Genomic DNA, 26,743 nt, shown 5'->3' with positions numbered 1-26,743 from the left:
AGTTATTTTGAGGGGACAGCAAATTTACACTGTTATACAAGCTGTACACTCACTACTTTACATTGTATCAAAGTGTCATTTCTTCAGTTTTGTCACATAAAAATATATAATAAAATATTTACAAACATGTGAGGTGTGTAGTCATTTTTGTGAGATACTGTATATGGCAAAGCAAAGGGGCTGGGGTGGACATTGTGGTGGATTGCCCCTATTCTTCACCACATATTTTTTACTTTTTTTTGGCACAGATTGCAATTAAAAAAAAAAAAAAGTTGTTTTATTATTATTACATTTTTATTCACTTTTCTTGCCAGAGATTTCTTCTTCCACATCAATCGATGTGAATGGAGGAATCTGTTAGGTTCTCTTTTTTTTGTTTAGCCCACGGGCTGCATGAAAAAAAGAACATTACAATATATGCCCAATAAGGACCAGCAACGTATTGGTACGTTGCTGGACTTTGAGTAGTTATACTGAATGATGCCTGCAGGTTCAGGCATCATCTTGGTATAATTTTTTTTCAGCCGGCGGTCGGTTTTCATGTAAAAGTAATCCTAATGGCTAATTAACAGCTAGACTGCTTTTACTAGCAGTGGAGGGGGGGTCGACTTTCCCCCTCCCCCATGGCTTTCTCGGGCTCTCCTGTCCCACCGGGGAACCCGAGAATGCAGCCCGTGGTTTCACAAGCTGACCCTAGAGCTAATCGGAGACCAGAACGGCTCCAATCATCGCTATGGCCTAAGAAACTGGAAGCTACGAGCATTTCATCACTTTGGTTTTGCCGGATATAAACAGCGCCATTGGGAAATTGAGAAAGCATCTTATCACACTGACCTTGGTGTGGTCAGATGCTTTAAAGGCAGAGGAGAGATCTATAGTCTAACAGACCCCAATTTTTTTTTTTAAAAAAAGAGTACCTGTTACTACCTATTGCTATCATAGGGGATATTTACATTCCCTGTGATAACAAAAAATCTGCCAAAAAAAGGGACAGTGTAAAAAATAAATTTAAAAAAAGCAAAAAAATATAAAAATTAAAGCTGAATAAAAAAAAAATGGCTGGGAAAAAAATTTGCCAAAAAAAACCCAGCATGGGGTCCCCCCCAAGATTCATATCAGATCCTTATCTGAGCATGTCGCCTGGCAGGTCACGAAAAGGAGAGGATGAGCGAGCAGACCCCCCCCCTCCTAAACCATACCAGACCGCATACCTTCAACATGGGGGTTTTTTGGCAGCCCGCCCACCTCAAAGCACCTTGCCCCATGTTGATGAGGACAAGGGCAACCACCGGCTAGGGTTGTCGGGGTCTGTGGGCAGGGGCCTATTGGAATCTGGAAGCCCCAGATCCCGCCCCCCCCATATGTGAATGGGTATCGGGTACATTCTTAGTATATAAACAGTAAAAAGGGGAGGACAGACCATATTGGCCCCATAAAGAATGAGGAAGGACATCTGATTACAAAGGATGGGGAGATGGCGAAGGTATTGAAATTATTCTTCTCCTCAGTCTTCACGAGGAAATCGGGGGGCTTCAGTAACCAAAACTGCAGTGTTTGTCCTCATGACACATCACAGGAAGCACCCTTATGGCTAACAGAGGACAGAATTAGAAATAGACTTGGGAAACTTGAATAATGAATCACAATGAATTGAATTAATGAATCACAAATGGCTTGCACCCGAGGGTACTCAGGGAACTCAGTCACGTAATTGCCAGACCATTGTTCTGGCAATTACTGGGTCTGCGAGTGCACGTGGGTCTGCGAGTATTCGATATCTATTTACTTGACAATGACTCATCTTTATTTTGTACAAAAAATGGGAATTAAAGTGTGTCTGAGTGCACTAAAATTAATAAAAAATTAAAAATATTAAAAAATTAAAAAATAGTTACATATTCACGTGGTAGGTGAGGTTGAAAAAAGACACAAGTCCATCAAGTCCAACCTATGTGTGTGATTATATGTCAGTATTACATTGTATATCCCTGTAAGTTGCGGTTGTTCAGGTGCTTCTAATAGATTTTTGAAAATATCGATGCTCCCCGCTGGGACCACCGCCTGTGAATTCCACATCCTTGCCGCTCTTATAGTAAAGAACTCTCTCGTAGTTTAAGGTTAAACCTCTTTTCTTCTAATTTTAATGAGTGGCCATGTTTCTTGTTAAACTTCCTTCAAAAGAGTTTTATCCCTATTGTGGGGTCACCAGTACGGTATTTATAGATTGAAATCATATCCCCTCTCAAGCGTCTCTTCTCCAGAGAGAATAAGTTCAGTGCTCGCAACCTTTCCTCATAACTAATATCCTCCAAACCCTTTATTAGCTTTGTTGCTCTTCTTTGTACTCGCTCCATTTCCAGTACATCCTTCCTGAGGACTGGTGCCCAGAACTGGACAGCATACTCCAGGTGCGGTCGGACCAAAGTCTTGTAGAGCGGGAGAATTATCATTTTTATCTTTGGAGTTGATCCCCTTTTTAATGCATGCCAATATTCTGTTTGCTTTGTTAGCAGCAGCTTGGCATTGCATGCCATTGCTGAGCCTATCATCTACTAGAACCCCCAGGTCCTTTTCCATCCTAGATTCCCCCAGAGCTTCTTCCTTCAGTGTATAGATTGCATTCATATTTTTGCCACATAAATGCATTATTTTACATTTTTCTACATTGAACCTCATTTGCCATGTAGTTGCCCACCCCATTCATTTGTTCAGATCTTTTTGCAAGGTTTCCACATCCTGTGGAGAAGTTATTGCCCTGCTTAGCTTAGTATCGTCTGCAAATACAGAGGTTGAACTGTTTACCCCATCCTCCAGGTCGTTTATGAACAAAATAAATAAGATTGGTCCCAGCACAGAACCCTGGGGGACCCCACTACACACCTCTGACCATTCCGAGTACTCCCCATTTATCACCACCACATCCCTTGTAATAGGAATATAGATTGTATAGATTGTAATATAGATTTGATAAACAGTTATGAAAATATCATGCAACTTGAAAAATTGCAACTACCTATTTTTTTATTCTGAAGAACCAGTAAATAAAGGTGGTTGAGCTGCAATTTTTCATCCCGATCCTGACCACTCCCTCAACCACTTAAGGACCGCCCACCCCATATGTACTGCGGCAGGGCGGCCTTATTGCGCGAAACAACGTACCCGTCCACCGGTCACCTGCAATCACTCCTCAGAGAGGCAGAACGAACAAAGCAGATCCCCGTTCTGACAGGGGAGTACAGAGAGATCATCTGTCCCTAGTGATCAGGAACAGCGATCACTCTGTACTCCCAGTCAGTCCACTCCCCCTACAGTTAGAAATCACCTCCTTAGGACACACCTAACCCCTTGTTCGCCCCCTAGTGTTAACCCCTTCCCTGCCAGTGTTATTTATACAGTGATCAGTGCATATTTTTAGCTCTGATCGCTGTAATAATGTCACTGGTCCAAAAAAAGCGTCAAAAGTGTCTGATCTGTCTGCCGCAATGTTGCAGTCCCACTAAAATCGCCACTACTAGTAAAGAAAAAATAATAATAAAAATGCCATAAATCTATCCCCTATTTTGTAGACGCTATAACTTTTGTGCAAACCAATCAATATATGCTTATTGCGTTTTTTTTTTGCTTTTTTTTTTACCAAAAATATATAGAAGAATGCATATTGGACTAAACTGATGAATAACTTTTTTTTTTTTTTTTTTTTTTTAAATGTATTGTATATGTATTATAGCAAAAAATAAAAATGATTTTTCAGAATTGTTGGTCTTTTTTGTTTATAGCATATAAAATAAAAACTGCAGAGGTGACCAAATACCACCAAAAGAAAGCTCTAATTGTGGGGAAAAAAAGGACATCAATTTTATTTCAGTACAGCGTTGCACACCTGCGCAATTGTCAGTTAAAGTAATGCAGTGCCATATCTGAAAAAAATGGCCTGGTCATTAAGGGGGAAAATCCTTTCTGTGGCTGAAGTAGTTAAAGTGTTACTAAATACACAACAGTAAAATCAGTCTGTATATGCAGTAAAGCATGCTTGTTATACTTACCTTAGGGGTTAATCCTCCGCATTGTGTAAAGAGGCTGTTTGATCCTGTCTTCTCTAATCTTCTCCTTCTACTGTCCCCAATCCATGTCCCCAGAGCCTTGCCCTATGCACATGCTCAGTTTGGTGTGTATTGTTATAGAGTTTTCTTGGGAGAGTGCATGTGATCAGCACAGGGCCAATCAGCACAGAGAGAGGGTCAGGGGTCCTACAGCATCATAGGACAGTCAGAATAGAATGAAAACTCCTCCTACAAGCTTTAACCAGACACTGATAGAAGTCACAAGACTACAATATACTGTTGATGAGAAAAGGTGTTTAGCAGTTTATATTTACTAAAACTATTGCATTTCCATGGTTTGTGTACTGTGGGAGACCAGCTATAGTGAATGCAGGGTCCTGGATTTAGTAACACTTTAAGCTGGATACGGTTGTACACATGCTACAACAAAAATTCTACCACATATAATTTATTCAAATGAATGGGGCTGCACTGCAACCATGAGTGAAATGTTAGGTTCACAGTTGTGGCTTGGTATTCCTGTTCTAAATCCCATATTGGTTGCCAAAAAAAAAGAACAGGCATTTAGGCGCCAGCAGTATTGCCTCCTAAATGCCTGGCAGCCATTCTGTAGAGCTCTTTGAAAAATGATATAGCATGGATTGCTTTTCAGAAGGACGGCAATGGCTGCTGCATGTGTGAATGAATATATCATCAAAGAAGTGCCCTCTCACTTTTTCAATAGAAATCAAATGTAGGCAAAAAGCTCAGTTAAAAAAAACAAAAAACAAAAAAAAACGCTCACCTCTACAATAATCAACAGGATCTTCCTGTTCTTCATTGTCAGAGCCAAGTGGCCCCGGAGGGGGTAACACTGGTGTAGGGGGTGTAGGAGGGGGTCCTGGAGAAATAGGCACATCCTCTAAGTTTGGATCCAGGAAGCTATGAAAGAAAAAGAGCACATGATTTAAATTACAAGACAATGTTTAAAAGGAAAGTTGAAAGAAAGTTTTTTTTTCACTTTAAGTGGAACAGTCAAAACATTTTTAAAATTATGGAGAGAGTGGCGAAGTGTTAGAACCTTTATCAGGATTTTTTAATGCTCTGTTCCCAATGGGGATATTTCTGCTACCTTTCTGTCCTGCTAAACACACAGGAAGAGAAGAATTATTCCAAGCGGTGACACAGACATCAAAAAACCTTGACAGATAATGCAACATTAAAGTGGTTGTAAAAGCTGAAGGTTTTATACCTTCATGCATTGTGTGCATGAAGGTGAAAAACCTTCAGTATGCAGCTTTCTCCTCATCCCCCCCTCCCCCCTCCCCCAATACTTACTGGAGCCCGGTCGCAAACCAGTAATGTACAAGAGAGCAGCTGCTCTCCAGGGTCTCAGCCTCCTCATTGGCTCTCGCTGCTGTCAATCACAGCCAGTAATGAGGGCGTGGGGCCCATTCTGTGTTTCTTGTTGACACACAGAGCGGCAGCTCGGGAGCAAGCATGCACAAGTGCCTCTGTAGCAAGCGACAAAGAGCCAGGAATGCCAGTTGGGAACCCGAGAATAGGAGGATCGGGGCTGCTCTGTGCTTTTACATTACTCCATTACACAGAGCAGGTAAACATAACATGTTTGCTATGTTTAAAAAAAAAAAAAAACAATTACCTTAAATATCACTCATTCACAACAGCCCCAGTCCTATTGATTCAGCATACACCACTGTGCCACGTAGGTGTACTCTGAAAAAAGTAGGACACATTGCATTTTTTGCAACATTTTGTGACAGTTACTAACTTCTATCGTTGGGAAGATAACGTGACAGTTTAATAAAAGATGATATCGAAGAGTTTTCGCCAGAAAATAATATCTTAAGCAATAGACAGCAAAAACTTGGACAAGTGGCTGTGCATATAAAGTGCAGTGAAAAAGCATCAATGCCCCTTAAAATTTTTCACATTTTGTCATGTTACAACCAAACATTTAAATGTATTTTATTGGGATGTCATGTGATAGACCAACACAAAGTGGCACATAATTATGAAGCGAAAGGAAAATGATAAATGGTTTTCAATTTTTTTTACAAATAAATATCTGAAAAGTGAGGCGTGCATTTGTATTCAGCCCCCTTATCTCTGATACCCCTAACTAAAATCTAGTGGAACCAATTGCCTACAGGGCGGCACAGTGGTGTAGTAGGTAGCACTTTTGCCTAGCATTAAGCCTGGAGTTTGCATGTTCTCCCTGTGCCTGCGTGGGTTTCCTCCAGGTACTCCGGTTTCCTCCCACACTCCAAAGACATGCTGGTAGGTTAATTGGATCCTGTCTAAATTGTCCCTACTATGTATGAATGTGAGTTAGGGACCTTAGATTGTAAGCTCCTTGAGGGTAGGGACTGATGTGAATGTACAATGTATATGTAAAGCGCTGCGTAAATTGACGTCGCTATATAAGTACCTAAAATAAATAAATAAAATACAGAAGTCACCTAATAAGCAAAGAGAGTCCACCTGTGTGTAATTTAATCTCAGTATAAATACTGCTGTTCTGTGAAGCCCTCAGAGGTTTGTTGGAGAACCTTAGTGAACAAACAGCATCATGAAGGCCAATGGACACTCCAGACAGGTCAATGATAAAGTTGTGGAGAAGTTTAAAGCAGGATTAGGTTTAAAAAAAAATATCCCAAGCTTTAAACATCTCACAGAGCACTGTTCAATCCATTATCCAAAAATTGAAAGAGTATGGCACAGCTGCAAACCTTCCAAGACATGGCCGTCCACAAAAACTGACAGGAGGGGCAAGGGGACAATTAATCAGAGAAGAAGCCAGGAGGCCCATGGTAACTCTGGAGGAGCTACAGAGAGCCACAGCTCAGGTGGTAGAATCTGTCCACAGGACAACTTATAGTTGTTCACTCCACAAATCTGGCATTTATGGAAGAGTGGCAAGAAGAAAGACATTGTTGAAAGAAAGCCATAAGAAGTCCTGTTTGCAGTTTGTGAGAAGCCATGTGGGGGACACAGCAAACATGTGGAAGAAGGTGCTCTGTTCAGATGAGACCAAAATTGAACTTTTTGACCTAAAAGCAAAACACTATGTGTGGCGGAAAACTAACACTGCACATACCCTGGACACACCATCCCCACTGTGAAACATGGTGGTGGCAGCATCATGTTGTGCGGATGCTTTTCTTCAGCAGGGATAGGGAAGCTGGTCGGAGTTGATGGGGAGATGGATGGAGCCAAATATAGGGCAATCTTAGAAGAAAACCTGTTAGAGTCTGCAACGACCCTCTGCATACAGCCAGAGCTACAATGTTTTAGATCAAAGCATATTCATGTGTTAGAATAGCCCAGTCAAAGTTCAGACCTGAATCCAATTGAGAATCTGTGGCAAGACTTGAAAATTGCTGTTCACAGATGCTCTCTATCCAATCTGAGAGAGCTTGAGCAATTTTGCAAAGAAGAATGGGCAAAAATGTCACTCTCTTAATGTGCAAAGCTGGTAGAGACATCCCCAAAAAGACTTGCAGCTGTCATTGCAGTGAAAGGTGGTTCTACAAAGTATTGACTCAGGGGTCTGAATACAAATGCATGCCACACTTTTCACATATGTATTTGTTAAAAATTTTGAAAACCATTTATCATTTTCCTTCCACTTCACAATTATGTGCCACTTTGACAAAATGTGGAAAATTTCAAGGGGTGTGAATATTTTTTCTAGGCACTGTAGTATACTGGGATTCTGACAAAGCATTTGATACAGTTCCCCGCATTCAGATAGCTAGCTATGTAAACCAACCAAGCTATGTAGCATTTCCTTACAGAATGTCCCAATTTATAAGCCAACCTCAGTGCACTGTTTAAAGTGGTAAACCCTTTACAACCACTTTTTACTACAGACAAGCCTATAATTAGGCTTACCTGTAGCTACACTGGATATCTCCTAAACTTGCACGGTTTAGGAGATATCCCTTGTATTTGCATGTGCCGACGTCATCGGTACATGCGCACTTAAGCATACTGAATCAATGGCATGTATGTGCCGTTGCTTAAGTTAGACTGTGCCATTACCAGCGGCTCCAGCGTGTATGCGTGGGAATGATGTCATCACGGCCAGTCACAGCGCCGGAGCCGCGATACCCAGAAGTAACCCCCGGGAGCGATATCAGCGACGGAGCGAATAACGAGGACCGCTGCGGGGGCTTCGATCTCAGGTAAGTAATTCATAATGAGCTAGTATGCTATGCATACTAGCTCTTTATGCCTTTGTCTTGCAGGTTTTTTTTTTTTTTTTGGGGGGGGGGGGGTTAATTGGGGAAATATGTGGCAAATGAGGTTTAATGTTGAAAAATTTAAAGTTATGCACTCGGGGGCTAAAAACATGCACGCTTCATACATGCTAGGAGGAGAACAGTTGGGGAAGTCAATGGGTAAGAAGGATCGCGCCTGAGACCTGCGCTCCACAGCTCATCCAAGCCAAGCCTCGGTTCCATCTCTGGGATAGAGTACAGACTTCCTGCTGTACGGGACTGCTTTCCTCCTCCTCTCCCATTGATAGACTTTCTGCACAGGACACTCATGCCGGAACTTCACCTTTTGAGGATATATCGTGCTCTACTTACCTTTACCCTATGTAAGTAGACATATTAGTTTTTGTAAAATAAAGTCTTATACTGATTCTGATCCGGAGGCGCCTTTCTTCTGTTTATCTTTTACATGTCCTTGGAGCCTGCTTTACGCTTCTCCTAAGGCTTGCCCTGGAATATAGACTGTCCAAGCTTTGCAAAAAGGTTTTCGTTTGTCCACTTATTCAATCATTATTTGCCATTACCCACCTTTCCCTTTCCCCCCCAGGGGGCATGTGTATTTTATTCATTTTATAACTAGCAGCAGCGCTACCAATTGTTGTTTTTTGCACTGCTGCGATGTCAGACATTGCATGGGATTCGCACCGCACTGCTGTGCAAATCTCATGCGATGATAGTGCGATGCAAATTAAGCCATGCAGATTGTTTGGTTGAATTTGTAACACATTCGGAACAAAATCAGGACCCTTTTTTAGTCCACACCAGAATCGGATCGCATGGGTGTTCACAACTGGATGATCTGAAGATGGGCCACACCCGAAACGCATCATCATGTCAACAGACTTCAAAAGAGATTGCTCCACGAACTTTGTTTCTATCTCCTGGTGTCCAGTGACCACTGCAGCTGTGACATTACATCTGGCGTGCTGTATGGAAGCTTTGACTACCCATCCTCTGCCTGAGTCTCCCGGGATTGTCCCGGGATCGATTAGCTATCACGAGGCCTTGCTGAACAGCCTTATGTCATCTTTGGCTGCCTAATACATCCCTGGCTTTTTTGCACCTTTGCAATATACATCCCTGGCCTCTCCACATTGTACCAGCAGTCCATCACAGCGTTAAATATTGAGATCTTCACCATATCCCCTGCACAGCATCTGCTTTTTTTCCATCTGGGAGATCTGTTTTTTTCCTGGGAAAACGATCTCCTCTCTCCCCTCCAAGCACCTGTTTGATTAATGGTATGTGTTTTCAGCCTCTCAAGTCATGTCTATGTATGATTATAGCAACACATGATTGACACTTACCCTACATTCACACCTATGCAGTTTTTAGTGTGTTTTGCAGAAATGCACTACAGTCCATTCAACATGGTTTCCTATGGTACTAGTTCACATCTATGCGTTTTGGAAAGGGTTGGGGACTTTTTTCCCACGATAGAGCTGCCCCAGAAATGCAAGTGGGGCATTTTTGATGTGTTCTGCATTTCTTATTTTAGCACTGTATATAGCTGGTTGCTAAGCAGGGGGTCAGGAAGCCGGCCGCCGCGTCCTTAGCAACCGATGAGTCATCAGCTGTCAGCTGAATGTAGAAAAAAAAATGCCTGCAAAAAAATTTGCAAAAAAAACGGCATGAGTTTCCCCCACTGGGCCCTTCGGGACTAGTATGGATTCAGAAGGGACCCCCCCCCCCATACCAAAAAAAAAAAACAAAAAAAACACGGCATGGGGTCCCCCTCAAAATCCATACCATACCCTTATCCGAGCATGCCGCCCGGCAGGTCAGGGGACGAGCGGGTGACCCCCCCTCCTGATCCATACCAGACCGCATGCCCTCAACATGGGGGGATGGGTGCTTTGGGGCAGGGGGGTCTCTGTGTCCCCCACCCCAAAGCACCTTGCCCCCATGTTGATGAGGACAAGGGTCCCTTTTTACGACAACCCTAACCGGTGGTTGTCAGAGTTTGCGGGCAGGGGGCTTATCGGAATCTGGAAGCCCCCTTTAACAAGGGGACCCCCAGATCCCAGGCCCCCCACCCTATGCAAATGGGTATCGGGTACATCGTACCCCTACACATCCACCAAAAAAAGCAGGGAAAAGTAACAAAAAAAGAGCCAGTTTTTGACAATTCCTTTATTAGTAAAATAGCTCGGAGCCGCCGTCTCTCCCGGTATCATCTCTCCTGGTGCCCTCATCTTCTTCAACCACTATTTCCTCCCTGAGCTGTCATCTCCCAGTGTCATTGTCTTCTTCCTCCTCGCCGCTGCCTTCTTCTTCTTCCTCCTCATGTCGCCGTCTTCTTCTTCCTCGCCGCCCCCGGTTATCCACATCCATCCAATGACGTCGACCGGAGAGCCTGCCCCTTGTGACATGTGATGTCATAAGGGGCAGGCTCTCTGGTCAACGTCATTGGATGGCCACGCCCCAAGCCTATATAAGAGGTGCCGGACAGCGGGGAGCATAACAACGGAGGAAGACAGCCTCGTGACAAGACCAGCTTTTTTTCTTTCTTTTTTTAGAGGGTAACCGGGGGCGGTGAAGGAGAGGAAGTAGAAGACGGGGATCTGAGGAAGAAGAAGAAGGCAGCGAGGAGGAGACGAGGAGGAAGAAGACAACGACACTGGGAGAAGACAGCTCGGAGTCAAAACGGTGGGGGAAGACGAGGGCACCAGGAGAAATAGTGGATCCTAGGTATTTTACTAATAGAGGAATTGTCAAAAACTGTCTCTTGTTTTTTTTTTTTTTACTTTTCACTGCTTTTTTGGTGAATGGGTAGGGGTACATAGTTATTGCCCTGCTTAGCTTAGTGTCATCCGCAAATACAAAGATTGAACTGTTTACCCCATCCTCCAGGTCGTTTATGAACAAATGAAATAAGATTGGTCCCATCACAGACCCCTTTGGGACCCCACTTCCCACCCCTGACCATTTTGAGTATTCCCCATTTATCACGACCCTCTGAACTCACCATTGTAGCCAGTTTTCAATCCATGTACTCACCCTATGGTTCATGCCAACGGGCCTTATTTTGTACAGTAAACGTTTATGGGGAACTGTGTCAAATGCTTTTGCAAAATCCAGATACACCATGTCTACGGGCCTTCCTTTATCTAGATGGCAACTCACCTCCTCATAGAAGGTTAATAGATTGGTTTGGCAAGAATGATTCTTCATGAATCCATGCTGATTACTGATAATGATATAGTTCTCATTAATAAAATCTTGTATATAGTCTCTTATCATCCTCTCCAAGAGCTTGCATACTATTGATGTTAGGCTAACTGGTCTGTAATTCCCAGGGATGTATTTTGGGCCATTTTTAAATATTGGTGCTACATTGGCTTTTCTCCAATCACCTGGTACCATTCTAGTCAGTAGACTGTCAGTAAAAATTAGGAACAATGGTCTGGCAATTACTTGACTGAGTTCCCTAAGTACCCTCGGATGCAGTTTTGGTTACTGAAGCCCCCCGATTCTCTCGTGAAGACTGAGGAGAAGAATAAATTCAAAACCTTCCCCATCTCCCCATCCTTTGTAACTAGATGTCCTTGTGTTTACATACTTAACCACTTCAGCCCCGGAAGGATTTACCCCCTTCCTGACCAGAGCACTTTTTACAATTTGGCACTGCGTCGCTTTAACTGCTAATTGCGCGGTCATGCAATGCTGTAACCAAACAAAATTTGCGTCCTTTTCTTCCCACAAATAGAGCTTTCTTTTGATGGTATTTGATCACCTCTGCCATTTTTATTTTTTGCGCTATACACGGAAAAAGACCGAAAATTTTGAAAAAAAATTATATTTTCTATTTTTTGTTCTAAAAAAAATCCAATAAACTCAATTTTAGTCATACATTTAGGCCAAAATGTATTTGGCCACATGTCTTTGGTAAAAAAATGTCAATAAGTGTATATTTATTGGTTTGCGCAAAAGTTATAGCGCCTACAAACTAGGGTACATTTTCTGGAATTTACACAGCCTTTAATTTATGACTGCCTATGTCGTTTCTTGAGGTGCTAAAATGGCAGGGCAGTACAAAACCCCCACAAATGACCCCATTTTGGAAAGTAGACACCCCAAGGAAATTGCTGAGAGGCATGTTGAGCCCATTGAATATTCATTTTTTTTGTCCCAAGTGATTGAATAATGACAAAAAAAAAAAAAAATTACAAAAAGTTGTCACTAAATGATATATTGCTCACACAGGTCATGGGCATATGTGGAATTACACCCCAAAATACATTCTGCTGCTTCTCTTGAGTACGGGGATACCACATGTGTGGGACTTTTTAGGAGCCTAGCCGCGTACGGGACCCCGAAAACCAATCACCGCCTTCAGGATTTCTAAGGGTGTACATTTTTGATTTCACTCTTCACTGCCTATCACAGTTTCGGAGGTCATGGAATGCCCAGGTGGCACAAACCCCCCCCCAAATGACCCCATTTTGGAAAGTAGACACCCCAAACTATTTGCTGAGAGGCATGGTGAGTATTTTGCAGCTCTCATTTGTTTTTGAAAATGAAGAAAGACAAAAAAAAAAATTTTTTTTTTCTTTTTTTAATTTTCAAAACTTTGTGACAAAAAGTGAGGTCTGCAAAATACTCACTATACCGCTCAGCAAATAGCTTTGGGTGTCTACTTTCCAAAATGGGGTCATTTGGGGGGGTTTTGTGCCACCTGGGCATTCCATGGCCTCCGAGACTGTGATAGGCAGTGAAGAGTGAAATCAAAAATTTACGCCCTTAGAAAGCCTGAAGGCGGTGCTTGGTTTTCGGGGTCCCATACGCGGCTAGGCTCCCAAAAAGTCTCACACATGTGGTATCCCCGTACTCAGGAGAAGCAACAGAATGTATTTTGGGGTGTAATTTCACATATTCCCATGGCATGTTTGAGCAATATATCATTTAGTGACAACTTTGTGCAAAAAAAAAAAAATTTGTCTCTTTCCCGCAACTTGTGTCACAATATAAAATATTCCATGGACTCGACATGCCTCTCAGCAAATAGCTTGGGGTGTCTACTTTCCAAAATGGGGTCATTTGGGGGGGGGTTGAACTGTCCTGGCATTTTATGCACAACATTTAGAAGCTTATGTCACACATCACCCACTCTTCTAACCACTTGAAGACAAAGCCCTTTCTGACACTTTTTGATTACATGAAAAAATTATTTTTTTTTTGCAAGAAAATTACTTTGAACCCCCACACATTATATATTTTTTTAAAGCAAATGCCCTACAGATTAAAATGGTGGGTGTTTAATTTTTTTTTTTCACACAGTATTTGCGCAGCGATTTTTCAAACGCATTTTTTGGGGAAAAAACACACTTTTTTACATTTTAATGCACTAAAACACACTATATTGCCCAAATGTTTGATGAAATAAAAAAGATGATCTTAGGCCGAGTACATGGATACCAAACATGACATGCTTTACAATTGCGCACAAACGTGCAGTGGCAACAAAATAAATACATTTTTAAAAGCCTTTAAAAGCCTTTACAGGTTACCACTTTAGATTTACAGAGGAGGTCTACTGCTAAAATTACTGCCCTCGATCTGACCGTCGTGGTGATACCTCACATGCATGGTGCAATTGCTGTTTACATTTGACGCCAGACCGACGCTTGCGTTCACCTTAGCGCGAGAGCAGGGGGGACAGGGGTGCTTTTTTTTTTTTTTTTTCTTTATTATTTCTTTGCTTTTTTATCTTATTTTAAAACTGTTCCTTTCATTTTTTTTTTTTTTAATCATTTTTATTGTTATCTCAGGGAATGTAAATATCCCCTATGATAGCAATAGGTAGTGACAGGTACTCTTTTTTGAAAAAATTGGGGTCTATTAGACCCTAGATTTCTCCTCTGCCCTCAAAGCATCTGACCACACCAAGATCGGTGTGATAAAATGCTTCCCCAATTTCCCAATGGCGCTATTTACATCCGGCGAAATCTAATGCCGCGTACACACGAGCGGACATTACGGCGGACTTTGCCCGGCGGACTTTTCGATGTACTTTCCGACGGACTTTCTGAATGAACGGACTTGCCTACACACAATCCACCAAAGTCCGTCGAATTCGTACGTGATGACGTACGACCGGACTAAAACAAGGAAGTTCATAGCCAGTAGCCAATAGCTGCCCTAGCATGGCTTTTTGTCCGTCGAACTAGCATACAGACGGCGGACTTTTCGACCGGACTCGATTTCAACGGATAAATTTTAAACAAGTTTCAAATCTAAGTCCGTCCAACTTTTGAGAAAACAAAGTCCGCTGGAGCCCACACACATCGAATTGTCCGACGAAATCCAGTCCGCCGGGCAAAGTCCGCCGTAATGTCCGCTCGTGTGTACGCGGCATAAGTCATAAAATGCTCATAGCTTCCGGTTTCTTAGGCCATAGAGATGTTTGGAGCCACTCTGGTCTCTGATCAGCCCTATGGTCAGCTGGCTGAATCACCGGCTGCATTCTCAGGTTCCCTGTTGAGACAGGAGAGCCAGAGAAAAACACGGAAGACGGTGGGGGCATTCTCTCCCACTGCTTGTAAAAGCAGTCTAGAGGCTAATTAGCTGCTAGGATTGCTTTTACATGAAAGCCGACCGCTGGCTGAAAAGAATGATACCAAGATGATACCTAAACCTGCAAGCATCATTCTGGTATAACCACTCAAAGTCGTGAATGCTGTACCTGAAGACAAAAAAATGGTTAACAATAAAGCACAGTAAACGGTAAAGTATAAAAAATTGCATACCTGAAAAGCAAACATGATAAAACATAATAACAATAAAACATTGCAGAATAGAATACAGTAAAAAAGAGCAGAACAATAGAGAGAATAGAGAGAGAGAGAATAGAGAGAGAACAATAAAACGACAACTATTATTTTTTATTTTATATTTTTGTTTGTGTTTTTTTTTTTTTTACACTTTTTTTGTAACTGTAACTTTTATAACTGTAACCGGTTCCAGGTTCGGGTCTCTCAAAATGCGATGGCATCTTGGGAGACCCTGTGAAAGTGTGTCCTAGTCTGTGCAATGCTGTACCCTACGCTAATACTCAACTAGTGAATGGTAGCGTTCAAAACATTCACCAATGCAAAGACCAGGATTGTCAGGACAGGAGGGACAATAATAGCGGGTGTCACGCCTATATCCGCGTTTGCTGCAGACACAACATCTTTTTTGGGGCGCTGCAGAAGCGGTGGGTTCCCAATTAGGATTGGCGAATGCAGCAGGAAGGGCACTATGGGCACGATGGGCCTGTGTTTGTCTTCTTGGTGGCAGCGGGACACTAATTGTGCTTGCCACCTCACCAGCTTGAACTGCACTTATGGGACTCGCCACGTCACCAAGTGTTACTGCAGTGCTGGTTTGACTATGACCGGGGTGTACTAGGCCACTGGTGCTTGCCAGTTCACCAAAACGCTACCAAAAAAACTGTTAACGATCGCAGGGATCAGGCCTGACTCTGCGAACGCTGCAGTTATGCGTTTAGTGTTTTGTAAGTGACAGTGATCGATCGATACTGCACTTGGGTGGGCTGGGCTGGGCCGGGCGGAGGGGCAAAACGCAGGTGCTAGCAGGTATCTGGGCTGATCCCACTAACACTGCGCTTTTGGGAACCCTAAACTGCTGGGGACGCCAGTATAGATCTGATCGGATCAGATCAGATATTGATCAGTTCAGATACTATACCACTAAGGGAGGTGTACGGTGCGTGCGTGGGTGTTAGCGCTACTGGCACTAACCTGACGCTGCCTGGGGCTGGTGCTTGCCAGTTCACCAAAACGCTACCAAAAAAACTGTTAGCGATTGCAGGGATCAGGCCTGACTCTGCGAACACTGCAGTTATGCGTTTAGTGTTTTGTAAGTGACAGTGATCGATCAATACTGCACTTGGGTGGGCTGGGCTGGGCCGGGCGGAGGGGCAAAACGCAGGTGCTAGCAGGTATCTGGGCTGATCCCGCTAATACTGCGTTTTTGGGAATCCTAAACTGCTGGGGACGCTAGTATAGATCTGATCGGATCAGATATTGATGCGTTCAGATACTATACCACTAAGGGAGGTGTACGGTGCGTGGGTGTTAGCGCTACTGGCACTAACCTGACGCTGCCTGGGGCTGGTGCTTGCCATTTCACCAAAACGCTACCAAAAAAACTGTTAGCGATCGCAGGGATCAGGCCTGACTCTGCGAACGCTGCAGTTATGCGTTTAGTGTTTTGTAAGTGACAGTGATCGATCGATACTGCACTTGGGTGGGCTGGGCCGAGCCGGGCGGAGGGGCAAAATGCAGGTGCTAGCAGGTATCTGGGCTGATCCCGCTAACACTGCGTTTTTGGGAACCCTAAACTGCTGGGGACGCTAGTATAGATCTGATCGGATCAGATATTGATCTGTACAGATACTATACCACTAAGGGAGGCGTATGCTGCGTGCGTGGGTGTTAGCGGTACTGGCGCTAATCTGACGCTGCCTGGGGCGACGCATATCACCGCCGGGCGATCAGGGGGCTAAATCTTTATTCGGTAATAAACGGCGGGTGCCCTGACACTATAAAAAATAAACAAACTAACCAGCGTCACCCGTAACGGTTATACAGTGATCAGTGGAGAAAGGGTTAACTAGGGGGCAATCAAGGGGTTAAAACATTTATTCGGTAGTATATGGGGGTCCCTGTCGCTATAAAACGCTGACGGCGAACCTAAATATTTACCTCACTAACTAGCGTCACCAGCGACACTAATACAGCGATCAGAAAAATGATCGCTTAGCGACACTGGTGACAGGGGGTGATCAAGGGGTTAAAACTTTATTAGGGGGGGTTAGGGGGGTATCCTAGACCTAAAGGGGGCCTAACACTCACTGCCCTAACACTGTAACTGTCACAAACTGACACCAATACAGTAATCAGAAAAAAAAAAAAAAAAAAACCTGCTTGGTGTCAGTTTGTGACAACGGGGGGGGGTGATTGGGGGGGGGATCGGGGGGCGATCGGGGGGGAATCGGGGTGTTTTGTGTGCCTGGCATGTTCTACTGTGTGTGTAGTGTGTTGGTGCACTCACATTGCAGTCTTCTCTCCTCGGCCCGCAACGGAAAATACCGAGCCGAGGAGAGATGACATCATTTCCTCTGCCTCTGTGTACAATACAGAGGCAGGGAAATGATCCCATTGGCTGGGAGCGATCGCGGGGGGGGGGCCACGAATGGATGGCCTCCCCCTCACCACCGATCGCCGGGGGAGATTTGCCGATCGCCGCAGGCACCGGGGGGGGGTCCGATCAGACCCCCCACCCACGGGCAGGCAAGGACGTACCTGTAAGTCCTTTTGCCTGCCCGTGCCATTCTGCCGACGTATATAGTCGTGCGGCAGTCGGCAAGTGGTTAAAGAATTTCTTGGAATTTTTTTTGCCCTCCTCCGCTATGTGTCTTTCGTGTTCTATCTTAGCCGCCCTAACTGTACCCTTACATTTCTTGTTGCATTCTTTATAAAGTCTGAATGCTGATGATGATCCCTCAACCTTGTATTTGGCAACCTTGCCTCGAAGGCCTTCTCCTTTGCTTTTATATGCATTTTTACATTGGAGTTAAGCCATCCAGGACTTTTGTTCGCTCTTTTAAATTTATTACCCAATGGGATGCATTGGCTAATGCCCTTATTTAATATGCTCTTAAAGCAAACCCATATCTCCTCCGTGTTCTTTGTTCCTAAGATTTTATCCCAATTCATGCCTTCTAGCAAGGTTCGTAGTTTAGGGAAGTTGGCTCTTTTGAAATTCAGTGTCTTTGTATTCCCCTTATTATTCCTATTTGTGTGATTTATACTGAAGCCAATTGACCTGTGATCACTGTTTCCTAAATTGCCCCGTATTTCCACATCCGTGATCAGGTCTGTATTGTTGGTAATCAGTAGATCCAGTAACACTTTATTTCTAGTTGGTGCGTCTACCATCTGAACCATGAAATTGTCCTGCAAGACATTTAGGAAATGGGGAGCCTTAGACAAATGCGTGCCCAGTCTATGTCTGGATAAATAAAATACCCCATTATGATACCACTTCTTATCCTTGCTGCTAATCCAAGTTGTGATAGGAAATCTGTCTCCCTCTCCTCCCTCAGGTTAGGGGGCCTATAGCATACTCCAAGTATTATTTTCCCCTTAGCTTCATCCTTCTGGAGCTCTACCCATAAGGATTCCACCCGCCCAGTCCCAGTCACTCCGCCCAGTCTATGTCTGGATAAATAAAATACCCCATTATGATACCACTTCTTATCCTTGCTGCTAATCCAAGTTGTGATAGGAAATCTGTCTCCCTCTCCTCCCTCAGGTTAGGGGGCCTATAGCATACTCCAAGTATTATTTTCCCCTTAGCTTCATCCTTCTGGAGCTCTACCCATAAGGATTCCACCTCCTCCCTAGCTCCCTTAGTGATGTCATCTCTCACATTTACTTGTACATTATTCTTGATATATAGGCATACTCCTCCCCCTTTTTTACCTTCTCTATCCCTGCGATAAAGGGTATAACCTTGAATTGTTGCCAGTCAATCATGAGGGCTGTTGAACCAGGTCTCTGAAATTCCCACAAAATCCAAATCCTCCTCGTACAACAGTATCTCTAGTTCACCCATCTTGTCCGCCAGGCTCCTGGCATTGGTGAACATGCCACGCAGTTTAGACCGGTCGCATACTATCCTCTTATTGGGTGTTCCGAGATTGCAACTAGGACCTATTACTATACTTACCTTGGGTTTATGTGCTTTAGTCAACCTACCACTAATGCCCCCAATACTACCCTCTGGAATATGTTCCACGCTGACTATCTCTACCTCTGGGCCCTCCCCCCGTCGCCTAGTTTAAAAACCCCTCTAACTTTTCGGCCATCTTCACTACCAGCAGATCCGCACCCACCTCATTTAGGTGCAGTCCGTCCCTTCTATAGTACTGGTGACCGACTGAGAAGTTGGCCCAGTCCTCCAGGAATACAAACCCCTCCTTACTACACCAGCTCCTCAGCAACTTGTTTACTTCCCTAATCTCCCTCTGCCTTTCTGGTGTGGCTCGAGGTACCGGTAGTACTTCTGAAAATACTACCTTGGAGGTCCTTTTCCTCAATTTAGCTCCCAAGTCCTAGAACACTCAATCTGCCTCTGACTTTGTCATTGTGCCCCAGCCCCTCCCGGTATTCTGTCCAATAGATCCGTGATGTGCCAAACCTGAGTGCCCGGTAGACAACATACAGTTCGGCACTTCAGGTCTTTGTTACAGATTGCCCTCTCTGTCCTTCTAAGAATTGAGTCCCCTACCACCAGATTCTGTCTTTCCTTTCCCTTCGCTTCCCCCCCCACTCTCACTGAAGGAGTTCTTCCCCCGACAGCTAGGAGAGTCCCTCAGCTCCAGCAGTGCTGGTCTCTGACTGGTTTCACCAATGTCACTCAATGGAGCGTACTTATTGGGATGCTCCAGCCCTGGATCGGCCTCCCTGGCACGTCACCCATCCGCTCTTTCTTGGTGCCTGCAGCTCTTTGTCTCCACCCGCCTCTGTGCTGGCCCCTGACGGCACCTGCCGTGTACGTTCCTGGCTCTCCTTTAGTATGGAGGGTCTTCTCATATTAAGTTTCTCAAGTCTATTTCTAATTCTGTCCTCTGTTAGCCATGAGGGTGCTTCCTGTGATGTGTCATGAGGACAAACACTGCAGTTTTGGTTAATGAAGCCCCCCGATTCCCTCGTGAAGACTGAGGAGAAGTATAAATTCATTGCCTTCGCCATCTCCCCATCCTTTGTAATCAGATATCCTTCCTCATTCTTTATGGGGTCAATATGGTCTGTCCTCCCTCTTTTACTGTTTATATACTTAAAGAATGTACCCAATACCCATTCACATTGGGGGGGCCGGGATCTAGGGGTCCCCTTGTTAAAGGGGGCTTCCAGATTCCAATAAGCCCCCTGTCCGCAGACCCAGACAACCACAGGCTAGGGTTGTCGGGAAGAGGCCCTTGTCCTCATCAACATGGGGTAAGGTGCTTTGAGATGAGGGGGCTGCCCCAAAGCACCCATCCCCCCCATGTTGAGGGCATGCGGTCTGGTATGGTTCGGGGGGGGGGTCTGCTCGCTCGTCCACTCCCTTTCATGACCTGCCAGGCGGCATGCTCGGATAAGGGTCTGGTATGGATTTGGGGGGGAACCCCACGCTGTTTTTTTGGGGGGCAAATTTTTTTGCCGCCAATTTTTTTTTATTCAGCTTTCAGCGGGAACTGCCCCCCTCCTTATCAACTAGCTTTATACAGTGTGTTTTAGAGTGAGTTTAAAGAGAAAAAAAAAACGCATATTGCATGAAAACTGCATGCAAAATGCATAAAAAATGCTAGTTTAAAAACGCAAAATGCACTGAAAAACTTGACTGAAAAACGCATCAATCGCAGCCACATAGGTGTGACCCTAGACTTAAAGAGTCCAGTCTTTATACACAGGAGCCTTTTTTATCTTTTTATTGTTAGATCAATAAATATTTTATATATTTGTATTAACTGTGGTTTTGGTCTTTCGCTATGTGGAACTAAAACTACCAGCCACCAGCTTTCACAACACTTGTTTGTGGCTGTAAAGACTTATAGAATCCCTCAATGCTTTCCTTGAGGATCTTTGTTAGTTATAGAGAACTTGGTGTAGAGTTATATACTTTCAGGTCATTACTGATGACAAGAGGGCACTCTTTATGTCTGGAGGAAAAGAGATTTAACTTTCACATATAGGAAAGGGTTCTTCACAGTAAGAGCTGGGAAAATGTGGCATAGACTCCCTCAAGAACTGGTGCTGACCAGCTCAATAGATTGTTTTAAAAAACAGCTGGATACCTTCCTAAATGCACAAAATATAACTGGATGATAAAATTTAGAGGTAATAACACCAGGGGTAGTTGATCCAGAGAATATCCAATTGCCTTATGAGGGATCAGAAAATGCTTTACTGGGGTTTTTTTGCCTTCCTTTGCATCAACTGTGGGTATACGGTTGTGTATATGGAGGTTTTCTATTTGTGTGTGTGTCTTGTTTTTTTTTTTTTTAATTAATTGAACTAGATGGACTAGTCTCTTTTTTCAACCTAAATAACTATTTCATTATTTGATATTCTATAATGCACTGCAACGTACTACTGTGCATAATAGACTAAATAAAGTATAAAGTTAAAAACTACTAGCTGCTAAATTACTTCCTGAGTCCTAAAGGTTTTCTCAATCTAGGGGATGGATACCAGGAAGTAATGGAGGAGTTTTCTATACAACAAACTGGAGGCTAAGGTAAGGTCTGTCCTAGGATAGGGTGACCAGACGTCCCTGGTTTCAGGGGATAGTCCCCAGACTGAGGACACTGTCCCCGGACCAAGTCTGTCCCCAGTTTTAAAAGAAAAAAAGCCCTAAGGCTAACGTTGCGCTAGATGATAATTAGTAGCAAAAGTGAATATATGAAAACAACAAATAAAGCAACCAGCACCTAATGTTCAATACAAAAAACTTAAATGAAATAAATAGCAGAGTGAGTGCAGCGCTAGATATGGTGTGAAATTGATTGTTATATCAATACGTGATAAAGAATTGAATGATCAATATATTAATAAACAATAAATTCATTGAAAAAAAATTATTATGTAAAAAACAAAAAAACAAACATTTTCCAAAAAAAAGAAAAAATATTTAAAAAGAAAAGAGAAAACTAAAGCAACGTCCCATTCAAATAATGATCAGTGAAAAAGTCTGTGCAAAGTTAACCTCCAGAGGGGAAAAGATGAATTGCAGGAAAAAAAAAAGTTGTGACACCAATCTTCCCAAAAATCAAACGTGTATTCAGGTCAACACCCAAGTGTAAGGCAGCCTGCTTACCAAAAAGCCATGACTGCTGATAACAGTCTCACCCAGCACAGGGAATTAACAGTTTCCCCAAAACCAATATGGCATCCGGAACAGCCGTTGATGTTCTATTGTTGCTCAAAGATAGAAAACAAAAACTCCCATAGTGCAGTATATCAATTCAAATGATTTAATAAAAGAACAGTTTGCACTTACAGGAAGAAGTATGGTAACAAGCGGTTGTGTCATATGAGAGCTGCGGCGTCTCTATTAGCTACTTCCTATTTCCTATGTTGTTTGTCTCACCACCGTCGCGGAAGGATAGTATGACAACAGTTTGGCCACCTGACAACAATGGCCACCTGACATCAAGAAGACATGTGGCTGAATACATTTCTATACATACTATCCTTCCTTGGGTGTTGACCTGAACACACTTTTGATTTTTGGGAAGATTGGTGTCACAACTTTTTTTTTTTTTTTCCTACAAATCATCTTTTCCCCTCTGGAGGTTAAAGTTGCACGGACTTTTTCACTGATCATTATTTGAATGGGACGTTGCTTTAGTTTTCACTTTTCTTTTTTAAATATTTTTTCTTTTTTTTGGAATTTATTTTTTTTTTTTTTTGCTTTTTACATAATAATTTTTTTTAATTAATTTACTCTTTATTAATATATTGATCATTTAATTCTTTATCACGTATTGATATAACAACCAATTTCACACCATCTAGCTGCACTCACTTTGCTATTTGTCCCCGGTTTTGTCCCCAGCAGGGGCGGCGCCAGGTGGGTGCTTTAAGAACCCCCAAAAATTCTTTAAGCACCCTCCTAGCACCCCCAAAATTCAGATGCCACTACTTGCATATGTCACAATTTTTTTTTTTTTTTTAGCTAGACCCGGCAGCCTGATTTCAGAGGCGGATTGATCTACAGCCTCTCTGCTGCTTCCTCAGCCAATGAGAAAGCATTGTACCTGCCCCCTTCCTCAGCCTGCTTGATTTGACTTCTAAGCTAAGCTGTATCAGGAGGAGGTACTGGCAGATCGATAGGAGGGGGACAGAAGTGGAGTGGAGAGAACACAGCCTGCTATGGAGTGTGGATTACAAGAGACAGACGGATCATTTCTCAGCCTCTGCAGTGAGCCCGTGAGTCTAAAGAAACGGCTCCTGCCAGCAATGAGAGAGCAGAGGCTGTTTTCAGTGTGTGATACAGAAAGTTAGAAGAGAAGCACCAGGACAGGATGTCTGTGTGCTCTATCCCTCCCTCCATCCATCCCTTTCTTCATTTATTCCTTCTTCCTCTTTGGTTGCCACCTCATCCCTTTAAACCTGAACACATATTAATTACACAGGTTCTGTGGCTGATTAAGGTGGTAATTAAACTCACTTGGTGCCTTATCTGCATCTAATTAGCCTCAGAACCTGTGTAATTCAAAGGTGTTTGGGTTTAAAGGGATAAGGGGGCAACTCTACATTCCTCCCTCCATCCCTCTATCCATCCCTCCCTCCATCCTCCATCTATCTATCTATCCATCCATCTAGCCCGCCCACCCTCCCTTCCTAAATCAACCTTAGAAAGTGCAATTTTCTTTTCTCTCTGAAATTCCTTTTTTTCATACTTCTATTCTTTCTCTTTTCTACCATGGGAGTAGTTTGTGGTCATGGTAATCCCCCCCCCCCCCCAGTGGGGTGTGGGGGAATGAGGGGACCGGGCAATATTCATATTTGCCTTCTAGACTACAGAAATGTTAATTGGTTGTGTTACTGCTTCGTTCTTTCCCGAATTGCAATACAATAACAGATGTGCTAGCCGGATAACTTGCTTTTATGTAAAGATTATGTTGTATACTTATACTGAGTTATGGCAAACAGTTTATGCCAAAATGTCAAACATGTTTTGCAACTTTCAATAAAAACCATTGAAATAAAAAAAAAGTATCATTGAAGGTTCAATGAAACCTGTGCTTCTATGGACATCAGAATGGGTTAAAAAAAGTTAGGTAATAGATGTCTGTTTTTAGCTATTAGATACTGAATGCCAGGGATCTGTGTCACTGCTTTAAAATGACAGTTGGCACCTGATCATGTTTGCTGTGCGTAATATTTCCATTTCTGTTTATCATAAAGAGTCTGAGAGATAATTTACAGGAGTTGGGCCAGCTCTTTTTACAGCTGAACTTATTTGTCAGCAGCAGGATCTATATACTATATACACAGTATAATATACAGTTGTGTTCATAAGTTTATATACCCTGGCAGAATTTATGATTTATTGGCCATTTTTCAGAGAATATGAATGATAATACAAACACTTTTCTTTCACTCATGGTTAGTGTTTGGCTGAAGCCATTTATTATCAATCAACTGTGTTTACTCTTTTTAAATCATAATCACAAAATAAACTACTCAAATGACCCTGATCAAAAGTTTACATACCCTGGTGATTTTGGCCTGATAACATGCACACAAGTTGACACAAAGGGGTTTGAATGGCTATTAAAGGTAACCATCCTCCCCTGTGATCTGTTTGCTTGTAATTAGTGTGTGTGTGTAAAAGGTCAATGAGTTTCTGGACTCCTGACAGACCCTTGCACCTTTCATCCAGTGCTGCACTGACATTTCTGGAATCTGAGTTATAGGTAAAGCAAAAGAATTGTCTAAGGATCTGTGGGAAAAAGTATTAGATCTGTATAAAACAGGAAAGGGATATAAAAGATATCCAAGGAATTGAGAATGCCAATCAGCAGTGTTCAAACTCTAATAAAGAAGTGGAAAATGAGGGGTTCTGTTGAAACCAAACCACGTTCAGGTAGACCAACTAAAATTTCAGCTACAACTGCCAGGAAGATTGTTTGGGATGCAAAGAAAAACCGGCAAATAAGTTGAGGTGAAATACAGGACTCTCTGAAAACATGTGGTGTGGCTGTTTCAAGATGCACAATAAGGAGGCACTTGAAGAAAGATGGGCTGCATGGTTGAGTCGCCAGAAGAAAGCCATTACTACGCAAATGCCACAAAGTATCCACTTACAATATCCCAAACAGCACAGAGACAAGCCTCAAACTTTCTGGCACAAAGTCATTTGGTGTCAACAGGGCCTATGATTAAAGGTACACAATTCCTACTGTGAAACACAGAGGTGAATCGCTGATGTTTTGGGGATGTGTGAGCTACAAAAAGACACAGGAAATTTGGTCAAAATTGATGGCGAGATGAATGCAGTATGTTATCAAAAAATACTGGAGGAACATTTGTACTCATCAACCAGGAAGCTGTGCATGGGACTTGGACATTCCAACATGACAATGATCCAAAACAGAAGGCCAAGTCGACCTGTCATTGGCCACAGCAGAATAAAGTGATGGTTCTGGAGTGGCCATCTCAGTCTCTTGACCTGAATATCATTGACAGAACGGCGATCTGCCTTGTTCTTGCTCTCTGCCTAATGATCGGTGGGGGCCAGTTGGCATTGAGTCCCGTTGTGTATAATTACAGCAGGAGCAGGTCACCGGCGGTGCGCAAGCACACCCCAGAAAAGCACGTACTAGGTACTTGATCCTGCGCAGGAGAGCCGCCTTGCCTCCATATATGTAAGTTATATGGCTGGCAAGCGGTCAATCAAAAGACTCCAATAGGGGAAGATGATAGCAAAATATTATACTGTATCGCAGAACCACAATTACAGCAGGCCTAACTTATCAATGTGTCTAAAAAAAAATCTCAGCCTGGCCAAGAAAACAAATCAGAGTCTTGTGATTATGATAAGAGTACTGGACCTCTCTAATACAGGTATTCGCTCCCACTTAACGGCATAGATCACCGCGGCGCTTGCGGTGACCTACGCCACTTCCGGCGCCTACTCTGTCCTCCCCCACTGTATTCTGGGAGACACACACATCCCAGAACACAGCAGGGACCAGAGAGGATGCGCGACTCGCGCATGCGCAGTAGGGAACCAGGAAGTGAAGCCGCACAGAATTAGGGCAACATGAGACTAGAGGAGTTATACTGCTGCCTGCAGCACACTACGCCCTAAAGGCGATATCCTCATGCCTTTTTACATTCACCTGATAGAATCTGTTAAATGTATGGATTGAAGACCAAGTTGCGGCCTTGCAAATTTGAGCCATGGAGGCTTAGTGATGCACTGCCCACGGAGCACTAACAGCCCAGAGGAGTGCGCTTTGATTTGAGAAGGTGGAATCTACATCTTTAAACCATAAGCTTGAACGATTACTTGTTGAATCCATTTAGAAATAGTAGATTTGGATACTGCCTGTCCTCTTTTAGGACCTTCAGGCAATACGAACAAAACCCCCATTTCCCGAATCTGATCAGTCGCCTTTAAGAAGACTTTGACTGCTCTCACCACATCAAGAGAATGTAGTGATTTTTCTTCCATAGAACAGGGTTCTGGAAAAAAATGAAGGTAGAACAATATCCTGGTTTAGATAAAAACCTGATAATACCTTTGGTAAAAAGTTGAGGACGCAATACTACCTTATTCCTGTGAATAATAATATGGCTCTTTACAAGAAAGAGCAGCCAACTCTGATAC

At 43.2% G+C, this 26,743-nt stretch overlaps 1 protein-coding gene across 4 annotated transcripts in view; it reads right to left on the bottom strand.

Moving 5' to 3' along the window:
• The window catches only part of SRPK3 (SRSF protein kinase 3), a 261,895-nt gene that overhangs the window by 194,778 nt on the left and 40,374 nt on the right, over positions 1-26,743 (bottom strand). For all 4 annotated transcript variants that reach the window (XM_073600335.1, XM_073600334.1, XM_073600332.1 and 1 more), the window contains exon 3: positions 4,846-4,982. In XM_073600335.1, the coding sequence (XP_073456436.1) occupies positions 4,846-4,982 (137 nt within the window). The remainder of the gene's footprint in view (positions 1-4,845; positions 4,983-26,743) is intronic.

This window comes from Aquarana catesbeiana, linkage group LG09, assembly GCF_042186555.1.
Source record: "Aquarana catesbeiana isolate 2022-GZ linkage group LG09, ASM4218655v1, whole genome shotgun sequence".
In the NCBI taxonomy this organism is placed as follows: domain Eukaryota; kingdom Metazoa; phylum Chordata; class Amphibia; order Anura; family Ranidae; genus Aquarana; species Aquarana catesbeiana.
This window is presented reverse-complemented; position numbering and strand designations above follow the sequence as displayed.